Source organism: Corvus moneduloides, chromosome 17 (genome assembly GCF_009650955.1).
Source record: "Corvus moneduloides isolate bCorMon1 chromosome 17, bCorMon1.pri, whole genome shotgun sequence".
NCBI lineage: Eukaryota > Metazoa > Chordata > Aves > Passeriformes > Corvidae > Corvus > Corvus moneduloides.
Window position 1 is genome coordinate 363,028 of NC_045492.1, and position 14,501 is coordinate 377,528.

The window sequence follows — 14,501 nt, forward strand, 5'->3', positions numbered from 1 at the left end:
AAGAATTAGGAGAAATGCAAAACAGGCACCAAACTTGAAAGAATATAAAGAAGTTTATTAACAGACCTAAAAGAAGAAAAAAAAAATTATACCACCTTCAGAACTCTCCTCCTCCCCCCACCTTCCTCCCTTCTCCCACTGACAATGTGAAAAGACAACCCTTAAGATGTTCAGTCTGTTTACCACTTCCATAATAACCTTGTTCAGTCCATTTAGAAAGAGAAGTCTCTTCTTGCTCGTGCTATGAAAACATTATCACAACGAGACAGCCGCCCACTTCCAAATATTGTTCAGTCCATTTAGGAAGAGGAGTCTCTCTGCCTGCGTGTGAGTCCTTTCCCCCGACTTGCAGCTTTTCCCGCAACTGCTTTCGAGGGTCCACTCTTGAAGTTTTTTGGGGTACAATTTTAAGGTCGAGCCGTTCAGAAACAAAAACAGAGGCCCTTCTCCTTCCCTGGGAGCAAAGGGTCTTCATCATCTTCATCTTTAGGACTATCTCTGGGAGCATCTCTAGGAACTGAGGTTTTCTCCTTTCCCATTTGGAGCAAAAGTCCTCATCTGGTTCATCTCTACGGACTGAGGTTTTCTCCTTTCCCGTTTGGAGCAAAAGTCCTCATCAGGTTCATCTCTCCCTGTCCAAACTTCTCATGAAATTACAGCTGCGTCAGCATCTGCCTATCTCAGCGCAGGTGCTTCTGCTCACGAGTTGAACACTCCACCCCCCGTATCTTCATGAAATTACAACAGGATACTCTGATATATCATAGCTTCACAAGAGAATTTCAGCTTTAAGCATCTCCTCTCTCTCTTCCTTCAGGTTTTCAGCTCTTCACAGCAATAAAAAGGGTTAATCTCACCTCGGCCTTGCAGCTTTGCAGCTGGAATGTTGAATTTTTCTTATCGCAGTGGAGAGGGGGGAGAGCCGAGCCGCTCCGGCTGCCCACGGCAAGGCAGTGGGGGGGTTCCATGGCTGGAACAGGTCCATGACTCCAGGATGGCCGTGGCCCGGCCCGGCCTGGCCTGAGCAGGGCCTGGCCGGGCCCGCTGGCTCCCACTCGGGGCCCGCAGCCACCTGTCCCAGCACTGGAAACGAGAGAGAGCTTGGAGGGGGAGTTTGCCTATTCTTAAATGTGGATCACAGAGGTGATCACAACTTTAAGTGGCTTAGAGAATTGTCCATATTCAAACTGGCCAGCTGATAGGTTCTATCAGTTCCCAGAGGAAACTGTAAGCACCCCTTAGCAAGGACGTCCCTTCCGGGACTATGCTTGCTAACCTATGACACTATGAGAGCTGGAGTCCAGCTTCCTGCATTCCTGAGCCCTCCCTGACACCAGCAGGCAGCTGCTCCCTGTGGTGGCTTCCCTGTGTCATTGCTGTGTCACCCTGTGCCACGAGGCAGCTGCAAGTCAGGGCAGGGGCTGAGGACAGCCCTGGGTTGAAGCTGCTGCACTAACAGTGCTCATTGTTTCTGTCTCTGGTGGGATTAAGAGCAGAGAGACCTGGAGTTGCACAGAAGGATTATATTTCTGGTAGGGATATGTGTTGTTTCTTTCCTGTTAAGGCCCAGGAGAGTTCAGGCCATTCTGGGCCTTTGAAAATTCATTTTGCTTGTGCTCAGAGGGACTTAGACATCTTTATGGGACAACTCCATGGAGATTGTTCTGTGCAGGGCATGCTGCCTGTGGGCTGAGCAGGCTGTTCTGCGCAATTGCATGTCTAAATTGTGGGTGCTGGAGGTGTGCTTAGGAATACAGATGTGTTTTTACCTAAAAACAAACATTGAATTTGAAATTTAAGAAACCAAAACCAAACATCAGCAGTTGGACTCCTTCTAACTCAGGTCCCTTCTAACTCAGGATTTTCTGTGTTGCCTCTGATACATTTTTTTTAATATATATAGGAAATGTTATGAAAAAGGCATGCCAGGATAACTTTTTTATAAAGTTTCCATAACGAAGCACTTGAAAGTCAGCTGTGCCTGTGTGGCTTCAGCTGGGGCTCTGCTGACAGGTCACACACACTGTTCCCTTTCATAGAATTGCAGAATCATTAAGGTTGGAAAAGTCCTCTCAAGTAATCGAGACCCACTGTTCCCACAACACTGCTAATGCCACCACTAAACCATGTCCCCAAGTGCCATATCCATACGTTTTTTTAATACTTCCAGGGATGGAGCTTCCACCGCTGCCCTGGGCAGTCTGTGTTCCAATGTCTTGCAAAGAAGGAATTTTCTCTTGTATCCAGTCTAAATATCCCCTGGCACAGCTTGAGGCTGTTTCCTCTTGTCCTTCGCTGGAGCCTGTCTGCCTTCTGGCCCAGGAGGCTGCTCTGGCAGGGACCAGGCTTTGAGTTGTTCTGCAGGGGTTCAGTGGAGGAGGCAGCAGGGCTGGCAGCTTGCTCAAAACAGCTTTTTTGCAGTGACTGATAACTCTGAGGACTTTTCCTGGAGACTGACCTCAGAATTGCACCTGAAGTAAGGGGAAATCTTGCAGGAACCTGCCAGGTTCTATCTGCTGCTGGCTGGAAAGGTCAGGTTTTTCCCTGGAACACCTACTTCTGTTTGACCAGCCCTGCTTGCCAGACGTGTGAGGGGTGGGTAGGATGCAGCTCCCTGAAGCTGCAAGGCTGTTGTGAGAAGTTTCTTAGTGGCTCTGAAATATAAGGATGCTTATGGATGCTGTAGCAGCAGTTTAGCAGAGAAATCCGTAAGGAAATCAAATGTACTGACTTCAGTCAGAACTGGATAGAAAATAAGTAGGCATCTATGTAAGTCTTTCAGTGAAAAGTTGAGTTGAAGCAATGATTCCCCATCCATGCACACATACTCCCTTCAGTCCAGAAGCTGATAGGTGAGTAAAACATTTACCATCTGACATACACCCAAAGAAAGAATTCTGAAGTTTCCCATACTTAACCTCTGCAATCTTCATCTTCTAGCTTAATTCTCTGGGAGTAAATGAAATACAAATGTGGTGCAAGGTCTTTTCATGCATCCATAACGTGTTGAAAGGCAGAAGAATAATGGGTAGGAATAAATGCTGTGTTTTCAGGAGGATTGTCTGGTGATCCCACAGGAATGTAAGCTGGTCTTTGGGTTTATACAAGGAGACAAATCATGAGCTGACAGCTCAGTGTTGATACAAAATTATTCAGGACTATAAAAATGAAAGGTGCAGAGGGATCTGGCAAGGGTGACAAACAGACTGATCAAGCAGCAGAGAATATTGTGTCACCAAAAGCAAAGTTTTTTACATGGGGGAGAGGTCCCTGACTGCAAGTGCAGGGGGAGGCCCCAATTGAGCTGTTTTGAGGAGGGAAAGACATTTTCAGTTCATATATGAATTTCCAGAAACACATACATGTTGCTGGGAAGTGGTCAGAAACCAAAAGAAGGATCAGGAGCTTCTAGGAAAGGGACAGAGAGCAAAGTGGCACTTGGCTGTAGTTGTGCCGTGCCCACTCTGTATGTCCTGCCCAGGGTCCCCCCAAGGCTGATGAGTGTGGCAGGGAAGGTGGCATGCGAGCTGGACCTGGAGGAGGGAAGAGGGGAGAATGTCAACGGGACAAAAGAAACTTAAGGTTACCTGGGGAAAGCAAGAAGAAAATTTCTCACCGTGTGCCAGAGCAGCAGAACTGAAAGCTGCCTGGTTTTGATGTTGGGCAGCAGGCTTGGGAATGCTCTGTCCTGAAGCACAGAATGAAATCCCAAAGGGTCAGCAAAGCAGGGTGGGATGCGGGTTCAGAGCATAAAGAGGTTTAGGAAGAAATGGGACAAATTCAAAGAAGGGAAGTGTATCTGTTGAGGCTTAATGGTCCAGGTACACCTGCCTTAGGGTATTGCCCACCTGCTGTTAGCTGGGACTTTCTTGAAGGGGGATACTCATTTTTCAGACATCCTGTATCTGTTTTTTATCTTGGTGACAGGTGCAGGCTGCTGGCTTGTCTGGCTGATGAGCATGGCATTTCCCATATAGGGAATGGTGATCGAGAAGCATTGTTGGGATGTAGAAGGAAGCACTGGTGGTGTAAGAAAGAGGAGCTAAAGCAGTGCTGTAAAATGGGGGGGTGCTTGGGCAGATCTAAGCCAGGAGAGCAGCACTGCTGGTGCCAAGCCCAGCTGAGCTGCTCAGGAGCACCCATCCCTGTGCTATAGAGTGCAGTGAGATGGGATCCTGGTCTGAGAGCCTGCTCTGGCTGTGCCAGGCTGAGATCCAAGAGGCTGTGGTAAATCGGAGAAATATCCAGACAACAGTTTCTCTAGCTGTTCTCAGCTAAAATACATATCCCATGGCCAGGTCCTGAATCCGCACTGTTTGCTGCATTTTTAAGACATTTTTTGGCAGGAAAGCGTTCAAGTCTGTTCCAGAAGGTATGTTCCTGCATGTGTCCTGTCTGGATTTTAACTTTTCCTGAAAGGAGAGGTTCTTTAAGATGCTGTCCACATGTGTTCCTAGGCTGGCATATAGGCTGGCATATAGGCTGGAGAAATATTTTCCTTTGAAAACTATTTTTCACTGTGTGGGCTGTTAGTAGTCGTCTGTTCCTGAGCTCCTGAGGCTACCGTGGTACCGAAGGGAGTAAGAGATCATCTTGGATTTCTCAGATTCTTCATGTGCTCACAGAAGTGGAATTGCCTTCAGGATTAGCCCTTTCCAGGTGGTGCAGATGAAACTACGTGGCCCTGCACCAAGAGTCAGGAGCTGGGCTGTGGAGAGAGTACCTGGCCCACATGTTGGGAGATGTCAGCGTGCATGATGAGCTCAGTGCTAGGAGTCAGTCTCTAGCTGAGCGTTCTAAAAGCAGCAGATGGTTGGGACAGGTTGCTGGTTTGGAAAAAGCTGAGGCTAAAGCTAAATTCTGCTCCTCTCCCTCATGTTCCTTCCTGCAGCTCAGTGTGTTTCTCCCGGCCTCTCCATGTCTCTCTCTCCATGTTGCCCAGCCCATTCTGCACATGCCCTGGAACCAGGAGCACTTGTGTTGGGGCAGATGGCTTCTACTGTGGAGCAAGGAGGCTGCATGGGAGCCATTGGTCTGTGCCCACCAGGGTGAGTGCTGCTCACCCTGTTTCTCAGGTCTCCTGCCTCTTTTTTTGGCCGTGGGCAGTAACTCCTTCATCCTCTTGTGCATGCAGCGAGTTTATTTTTTAGTTGCTTCAAATTTGGTCAGCTTCACGTGTGACCCCAGCAGGCCCCATTGGGTCAGAGGCTGCAGCATGGTTGTCATGGCAGCAGGAGGCCTCACTGCAGAAAGTGCTGGATGTGGGTTTTAGGCTTTTCCCAGGACCAGGGAGCTTCCTGGGAAAGTACAAAACAGGCTTCAAGCAAATATGTCTGACTGCTGCCCACGCATCAGCCGTGCAGAATCTGCAAGACACCAGTTCCTTTGCAAACATTGTTAAGCTTTTGGGGTGATTATGGGTTTCATGGCCTAATTACAGTGTGAAAAAATATTTCCTATTACTAGTTTTGAATGTGCTGCCTCCTGCATAATTCCTGGGATGCAGAGACACAGTCCAGCTTCTTTCCCTTCCTCTCTGAGAAGGGTGACACCTCACTTCAGGGTGTGTCTCACATTGGACAGCAGAAGCTGTAACCTGGCATAGTGAAGCATCACAGGGCAGCTCATTGGGTTTGTTTCCTCTAATCCTTAGACATTCCCACTGTAAGTCATGCCTAGGATTAGCAGGATTCTTGCTTACAGTGAATATTTTGCTTTAGATATTCCCTAGAGAGAAATTCCTAAAACTGGTTTTGCCTGTGGGAGATGGGAATGCTGTTGTACCTCCTCTGGCGTGGCTCCAGCTGTGTGGAGAGGCTCTGCTCCAGCTGTGAGACATTGATGGAGGAGGGGGTGCTTGTTTCATCGAGAGGAGCCTAGGACTGTGGCTTATCTGCTGACTGAGAGGACAACACATTTCCCACCTCTGAGAATTGTTGGGAAGACTTTGTGCTCCTTCTACACCGAGAGGATTTGAAGACCTCCAAGCTCCCAACCAGTGTATCTAAGCCATAAAGTGTGTGAAAGGCTGATGTGAAATGCACAGCATCTGACCAGAATGTAGACTTTCACAGCCACTAGTATTTGAACTGTGCTGCAAGCTTTGGGCCTGGCAGGGAATCAAATAGGGCAGCTCTATTCACTGCTTTCAGTGAGCAGTTTGTGTTTTACTTGAACAAGAACAAAAGGCCAATGGTTTTGGAAGAACTGTCCCAGCAATCAGTGCTCTGTCATTGCAAACATTTCTCTTGGTGTCACAGGGGGATTAGCTCTGTGAATCGTGGCTGCACTTGCCTTCAGAGTTCACTGAACCAAGCACAAGCAGACCAGCTAGTCTTGTGGAGGGCAGCAGCTTTTGAGGTGCAGTTCCCAAGCTTTGGTGTGTCCCATTTTCCTTGTCTCACAGAGCATGCGTGAGCTGCAGGGTACAAACTTGGGTTGGAGAAGGCTTCAGGCAGGAACATAAGTCAGCCTTCTGCACATCTTTGGGAAGATAAGATCCCATCACCTCCCCACACCTCTTCTTGTGACCTGAGGTCACTGTTGGTGCTGGTGCTGCATCTCTGTCCCCACACACCTTTCTCCGCTGCTCCTCTCTCACTAGCAAAGGAACCAAAGCTCTTGAATAATAAACAATTGGTTTAAAACACTCTGAAACCTTCCCTGACAGGAGGCTGACTGTGTGTTCTGTGGCTGTGTTCTGGCAGGATGTAATTACCTGGCCCTGTGTCCATGAGGCACCTAACCCTGGCTGTGCTGACCCAGGCGCGTGTGTGTGTGCCCAGGCTGTGAATGCTGAATGGGTGGAGTCAGGATGGGGCAGGTACACTGCAGGTGTGAGAGGTGGAGATCTGCAGGAGTGGGGCTGGGAGGTGCAGGGCTATGAGCCTTCACTTAGGAGATGGATGAATCTTTCCAAGCCCAAGCACTGGCTTGCACTGACACTGCCTGCCATGGGACTGGGAGGCTTTAGGGTGCTCAATGCAAATTTTGGCAGCTGCAGTGGGCTGTGCATTGAGGGAGCTGCTTGTGCCAGAACGAGCTACTGTGCTGGAGCTCTCTGAAGGGCTTCAGTGAGGGGGTGCATGGTGCTGTGGGCTGACCGCTCATTTCCTCTTTCCCACCAGGTCTGCCCATTAGCACCTATGCCAAGTACTGCTACCGGAAACTCCAGAAAGTAGCCGTCACTGGAGGCAAAAAGGTGAGCAGCTGCCCTGGCTGCAGGGCCTGGGGGCTGCCTGGGGCACTCTGCTTCCCGGGTTCCTGAGCAGTTGTCTGGGGACTCTGGAGCTCACCACTGATTCAGTGACAGGAAATGGAGATAGAGTAAGCAGGGGAGGCTTGCTCAGAGTACATCTCCCCATGAATGTGCGGGAGAGGGCTGCTGTCCAGGTCCCATCATCCTCCTGGCAGACAGCAGTGCCTGCTGTGCTGGCAGCTGCATGGCTGGGTGCTTCCTGGCCTCAGGGACAAAGACAAACCCAACATTTACCTGTCTCCAGGGTAAAATGAGCTGTCTGTGCAGGGGGATGCCCATTATTTTGTTCCTTCAGGTGAGGGAAGAGTCTCCCTTTGCTACTGAGATCTTGTATGGGCTGGGTCTTGCAGCTGATTTACTGCAGAGTTGTTCATTCCCAGTTCTAACAGTCACACAGCAGAGATGGCTGCTGCAGAGGGGAGTCTGTGCTCCGCATTATCCGAAAATCTTCCTGCCTTCCCTCTGCACGGTTCTGCATGTGGCCATGAAAGCTCAGCCTGTCAGTTCTAGGTCCCTGAGCCAGATCTGATCATTGGGGGTTTTTTTGTGAATTCCTCTGGGGCTTCCCTGCCTCCTGAACTTTGCATACAGCGAACAAATTAGCTGAAATACCTTGGGAGGGGTGAAGGCTCCTGGCATCCCGGCAGGGGCAAGACAGTAAACCTCCAAACACACATTGCACACAACCACAGCCCTGGCCACTGCCCCTCAGAGGGCTTGGTGGGAGCTTCCCCCTGTGTTCCCCACTTGGCTGCAGGATCACTGCTGAAGGCCACCATGCTGGGCAGCCTGTCACCCCTGCAACAGCTTGGTGCTTTTCCAAATTGCTGCCACAAGACATTCAAAGCCCCTTTCAAGTGTTGGTGTTTGTCAGAAGCAACAGGTACCAATGCCCACTCTTCAGGTTTTAGCACCTCTGAAAGGAAAGCTTTCCCTGGAGTTGGAAATACCTGGAATTCCCATCTCTAAAGGACTGTTTTTCACCTGTCCCGTGCCTGAGCATTCGCCTGGTGCTGGGCTGGGGTATAGGTGCCCTCTGCTGACCTCACCAGGGCCGGGGCTGGGCTGGGCTCTGCTCCATCCTGCCTCCTGCAGCAGCTGGAGCTACAGCCGGAGCAGTCCCCTCGCTGTGCAAAACACAGCAACACAATCTCTGCAAAAGCAGCCCAAACTCTCCAAAGTGGTCTCCTCTGCTCCTCTTGAGCCTGATGAGTAGAACCACCCCTGAGATTTTAGGCAGCAGAACAAGAGCCATGCTGCCAGGAGGCTGATGAGGTGACCACATGTGCGGTCAGCCTTCTCTGTCCTGGTCACTCACTGTCCCCATCCCCAGGTCAGTCTTTCTATGTGGGCTGGCTGTGCCATGGCTGCACTAAGCTTTTCTCTGTCCTCAGGGCCTCCGCAAACCAACAGTAGAAGAGATAACGCATGCCAGGAATGCCATCGTCACGCCATCGCTCTTTGGCAGCTCTCTGGAGGAAATCATGCTGCGGCAGCAGGACATGTACCCAGGGAACAAGCTGCCCTGGGTGCAGACACAGCTATCGCAGCAGGTCCTGGCCCTGGGAGGGGAACAGACCGAGGGGATTTTCAGGTGAGCTTTTGGAGTGCTGTGCTACTTTTGAGCCACCCACATGTCAGTACTCAAAGCCAAGGAGTCAAGATTGACCTCCATGTGCTTCCTCTTCCCTGAGAATAGCACTTTGCTGTGGATTGGACAAAATCTGACATTCCCCAGGTTCAGGAATCACCTCTTGAAGTAGCCAGTTTGCATGTGTTAGCACAGAGGGCACTGGTGTAGGTGTGACAACTACATGGACAGCTCATCCCCAGGCAAGGCAGTGAGCTTTCATCAGATTTGGCAATGGTGGTTGGCCAGGGTAGGGGAGGGAGGAGCCCTGGGATCCTGGCAGAACACCTCATCTAATGCAGCACATCAGCCTTGGTGTTGCCCAAGACACGAGGAGTCAAGAGAGACACAAAATCTGTGTGGTGAACACAGGGGATTCTGCTTTGGGTTTGACTTTGTTGGGTTTTTTTTTGTATGTGTGGTTTTGTTTTGCATTTAAGGTTTGAATTAGTTTTTCAGTAGCTAAACTTGATTTAAAATAGCCATTAAAAGGCTCATTTTTGCTTTGTAATGGTATATTTTTTGATAGATAGATAGATATGTGTGTATATATATATATATATATATATTTAGCCAGAGATGCTGCTCATCTTTGGTCTGAACACACTGCAAAGAAGCCTGGTTATAGAAAATAATCACTCTTGAGGACAATGGTATCTGAGCTGGTGGGAACCTTAAGACTGTGTACAGAAATAGGCACCCCTTTCTCTCTGAGGAGCTGTAGCTGCCACTGGTGCCTGAGGCCTTCTCCCTGCTCTTTCTCCCTGAGGCCCCAGAAGCAGCTTTGGAGCCATGCTTTGCTGGTCAGCTGCATCACCAAGCATATTGCCTCGCTCACTCTCAAAAGGACCTTTTCTGTGCTTCTGCAGGATACCTGGTGACATAGATGAAGTCAATGCATTGAAATTGCAGGTGGATCAGTGGAGAATCCCAAGCAGTCTCAGTGACCCCAACATACCAGGTACAGGAATATGGCAGGTGTGTTGCTGCAGCCTCAGCCGTGGTGCAGCATGGAGGGGCAGATGCAGGAGCAGCTCAGAGGGTGTGCTGCTGCTTGGGAATGTGTACACAGGCTGGCTGCACTGACTGGGAAGTTGTTCTGTGTCTTTTCACTGCCTTTCCAAACACTCTCCGTAGAGAAAACACTGGGAGTGGGGAGGAACCTCTGGCTCTGATGCAGTCAGGTTGTGCAAGCTGGGCAGAGTGATGGGAGTCCTTCAGGTCTCATTGTCCTCTTCTTTAGGCAGCCCCAGAGCTGCTTCCTGGAGGAGCAGGTAGGTAGCAGCCAGCATTTCCCACTAACTGGCTGCCTGAGCGTTTCAGAGCCAAGACTGAATGAAGGTGAAGCAGCACAAGCACAGAATCCCTTCTTTGCCATCTGTCTCACTGCCAAGTTTGCCCCTGAAAGGGGTGGGGAAGTCACCACAGCTGTTCTCATGCACCTGCTTTCTGCCCAGCCTCTCTCCTCAAGCTCTGGTATCGGGAGCTGGAGGAGCCTGTGATCCCCCAGCAGTTCTACAAAGAGTGTATCAGCAACTATGAGAACCCCGACGCTGCTGTGGCTGTGGTCCAGCTTTTGCCAGAGCTCAACAGACTGGTGCTGTGTTACCTCATACACTTTCTGCAGGTAGGCAGCCCCATAGCCCTGCACTGGGCCAGGAGCACGTGAGGCATGGTTAGTGGGACAGCTGTGGTGGGGCCATTGGCGCGGTTTTAAGACCTCTTACCTGTATTTAAGGTGGGATGGATGGAGGGGGGTCTGCTGGCCTTGTCCCTTATGGGAGCAATAAACCCTGTTCCTGATCTTGTAGAGCCTGGGATTGGTTCCTGTCTGCCAAGGCTGCTGCTCTGTCAGTTGTCTGAGAGCACAGTGCCCTTCCCTGTGGATGTGTGGCTCTCGGGGCACTGTCCTTAAGGCAGGCCTTATCTCTGCTCTCCTTGCACCTTTTCTTGGGCCATGTGTTTGGACTTTCTTGCCCTTTTCCACTGCTCCATCTGAATGTGTTCTTGCTATCTGCAGATCTTTGCTCAGCCATCAAATGTGGGCAGAACAAAGATGGATGTGAATAACCTGGCCATGGTGATGGCCCCCAACTGCCTGCGCTGCCAGTCCGACGACCCTCGCGTTATCTTTGAGAACACGCGCAAAGAAATGTCTTTTCTCCGCATGCTTATAGTGCACTTGGACACGAGCTTCATCAAAGGGCTGGTTTGAGCCACTGGCCCCAGGGTGCAAAATGCTGCTCTGGGGAGTTGCTAGATACTTAAGTCTTCTCCCCTCCACATAGGTTTCTTCCACTGTCCTTGCTGTTGTCATGGCCTGGGTGAGCCCTTGAGCAGCTCCCAACATGACCGCAAGGACTGGACATTTCTGGAAGGCTCGGTTCTGTCAGCACCAGGAAATCCTTGGGCATGCCAGGTCAGGTTCAGCAGTTCCTGGTCTTCCAGTGTGTGAGGGGCAGTCCTCTTCCTGGGAGCCACAAGATTGGTTGCTCAGTGAAAGGGCTGTGACATGTTGTGAGGAACTGCTACATGGAGCAGTGAGACTCTTCCATTTTCCTTCTGGAGGCAGAGTTGGCTTCAGGTAGGAGAACATCACTCCTGTGCTGTGGCATGAGCTGGTCCTAGGGAAGATGCTGTCTCATCAGGAATAATCCTACTGCTATGGGGACAGCCTGGTTCACCTCTGCAGAGTGTTGGCTGGAGGTGTGAGGGTTGTTCTGACATCTCACGATGCTGTTGGTAGAGGGCTGTGAAGGTGCAGAGGTTCAAGAACTGGAGAGCTGTGCAGCAGCATGTGGGACCAGCCCTGTGCTGAGTACCCACCCACACCATGGTGCTGGACACAACAGGAAGGCCACACACCTGACAACAAACAGGTAAACAACCATTTTGGCATCCTCTTAATGAGGGCCATATCTTCTGGAGCAGTGGCCCCAGTGGCCTTGCAACTCCTTTTTGCTATGGACAGCATGAGCTGACACCAGCTTTTCTGAGTAGCACCTGAGCCCATGCTCAGAGCAGCCTTCACAGCTCCGGCACTCACCTTCCTGGACCACATCCTTCCCAGCCCACTCTGCCAGGAACTAAATACCAGTTTGGCCCAACCCTTCTGGTTCAGCCCAGGTCTAAAGAAAGCCCCCACCAGTCAGAAGTGCTCCTGTGCTCAGATATGCCCTTCCAGGCAGAGCAGCAGCAGTGCTGTGTGCTTGAGAAATGCTGGTACTGCCTGTACTCAGCTGTGGTATCTATGTTCTTCCTTTGAGGTGTTTTCCTTGCTGGAGGCAAGTCTGCTGCAAAAAGATGTCTTTTGAGATTACTGATGCACTGCTAAATCTGTCAGTAGCATCCAAGGTTGCATTTGTGTTTCTGCATCCCTCTCCCTTTCCACTGGGGACCTGGGATCATCCTCTCCGGACTGCAGTGGGGAGCTGAGCCCTGCCAGCAATGAGGTTTAGAGCCGATGCCATAATCGGTACCAGTGTGGGCATGAGGTGCCATGTGCAAAGAGTGCCCCAAGCCTGTTGGCTTGCTTGGGGCTCTGTGTGACAGGGTTCCCAGAGCCTATGTTCAGATAAGTTTGGAGGAACTCCAGAGCAGGAATTCAGTTTGTGCCCAGCTGAATAAAGGTTCCTTGTACCAGGTGATTCCGTGGTCCTGTGGGCCAGGAAATCTTGCTCCCTTGTCAAGATTACCTCTGTCAAACATGCCCCTGAAATGTGCCAGCATCTGTTTCACATACACACCCATCCCCATGCTTCGATGCCACTCAGCTTGCTCTGGCCTTCTGCAGTGCTAAACAACATGTTCTTCAGATGTGGAGCTACTGCCCCAGAAGTGTAGAGGTGGGCAGAGGTTACCAGCTCTGCCATGCTGTCCTGAGATTTGAATTGCTGAACAGGCTTGGGGTGTCCTGTTCCCTGCCAAGGGCTGGAGCAGCCATGTGGCACCTGCCCTCCTCTTCGGGCTGCAGGTGCCTGTGCCTGTGCCTGTGCCTGTGCCAGGCTTCACCTGCAGTCACCGTGGAGGTGATCCGTGTTACTCCTCACACTTGGCTGTGGCAGTCAATCAAACCATAGGTATTTGCTGCTAATCCAAGTAAATGCTTCTGGCCAGGGCTGTCAGACACGCTAATAAAGGACACTGGATATTATTGTCTTTGCCAACAGATTTGTAAATACCAATCAGTAAAGTAGCCTTTCCTCTGTTCTAATAGTAATAAATACAATCTCTTTTGTGAATTGTCTTTTTTGTGAATTTCTGAAGCACGATTACATCTGCCTGGGGCTGCACATGTCAGGCTGAATGTCAGTGCTCTTGAGTAAGATTTGAGAATCAGCATGAAGTAAGGAAACTATGCTCTGGGCTGGTTCTATTGTTCCTAATTCTCAGGCAGCTACCAGAGGACACTCAGTGAATCTTGGAAGAGAATGGGTTGAAACAGATAAAAAGACAATACTGCTTTACATGTATATTCTGGAGCCTTTCAGCGTCATAAAGGTATGAGAAAAGTTTATGGGCAGTTGGAGGGTAAGAGAGGGATGTTCTGCTTGTGTCCCTCCACCAGAAGTTGGGAGTGCTGCAGGTGGACTGCAGGAGCTGGCCACGCAGGCATCCTCTGCATGGTCCCCTGCGCAGTCTCTGCTGATGGAGATGTGATTAATTGGGTTGTTCGGCTGACCTGATGGGGACATTTTTATGCTCAAACTGGAGCATTCTCTCATCTTTCCTCCACTGGTAGGCCAAGGAATTGCTGGGAGCAGTCCGTTGGTGCTCGAGACTGGTGCTGGTTATACAGTGTGGTGGAGCTGCGGGGCAGGTGCTCACTGTGCCACTTCAGCCACATAGAAACGAGTTCCTGCCCAGGCTCTGGCTTGTGCTGCAGGTGCTCTGGAGGTGGTCACTGTCCCGTCAGACTAGAAAAAGCTGGTGCACTTCAGACAAAGCCAGTGATGGCTGCTCTGTCAACACCAGCAGTTTAGGATCACATATCTGGCCATATCACTGGATCTTCCCACCAGTCTGGCTGGCAGAAGGATTGTAGGTGCCTGTAGGACAAGTGAGAGCAAAAGGAAGACCAGGAAGATTGTAACCTCACACAGCCCTTTCCTGGAGGGACATCTGCAGCCCAATTTCTGAGTGCTCGACAAAGCTTTGCTGTGAAATGAGCCGATTTTTGCCAAATCAGAAAAGCCCACAAACCAAATGCTTCAGCTCAGGCTCCAAGACTCAAGGCTCACTCCTGCAGTCACCATGGCCTGATACCTGGATCACTTAAAAAAGTGATGCCCAGAGCAGCAGCTGGGTTTGGAACAAGCTTGCGGTTTGTTCTGGGCTTCCCTGAGCAGTGCAGTCGGACCCTGTGCCGGAGGGCGGCTGGGACACAACTCCTTGAGAGGAGGCACCAGCAGCTTGTCCATGGCCTGCTGCTGGTTGTGGGAGAGTGATGTGTCCCAATGGGGCCAGCACTCCTGCAGTGCTGGGTTCTCTTGGTGGTGCTGTTGGATTTCTCGCTGGTTTGAGTCTCCTTTTCACAGAGCCTTGCGAGAGCTTTTTGCTATGTCTGCAAACGGAAATGGTGAAAGCAGTTCTGATAGCTGCTGATAGACACAT

General features: G+C 50.6%; 1 protein-coding gene across 2 annotated transcripts in view; it reads left to right on the plus strand.

Moving 5' to 3' along the window:
- LOC116452347 (rho GTPase-activating protein 39-like) overlaps positions 1-13,145 on the plus strand; it is a 58,522-nt gene extending 45,377 nt beyond the window's left edge. For both annotated transcript variants that reach the window (XM_032126738.1, XM_032126737.1), the window contains exons 6-10: positions 7,128-7,201; positions 8,653-8,852; positions 9,758-9,849; positions 10,346-10,515; positions 10,909-13,145. In XM_032126738.1, the coding sequence (XP_031982629.1) occupies positions 7,128-7,201; positions 8,653-8,852; positions 9,758-9,849; positions 10,346-10,515; positions 10,909-11,103 (731 nt within the window). In that variant the 3' untranslated portion in view covers positions 11,104-13,145. The remainder of the gene's footprint in view (positions 1-7,127; positions 7,202-8,652; positions 8,853-9,757; positions 9,850-10,345; positions 10,516-10,908) is intronic.
- The last annotated feature ends 1,356 nt before the right edge of the window (positions 13,146-14,501 follow it).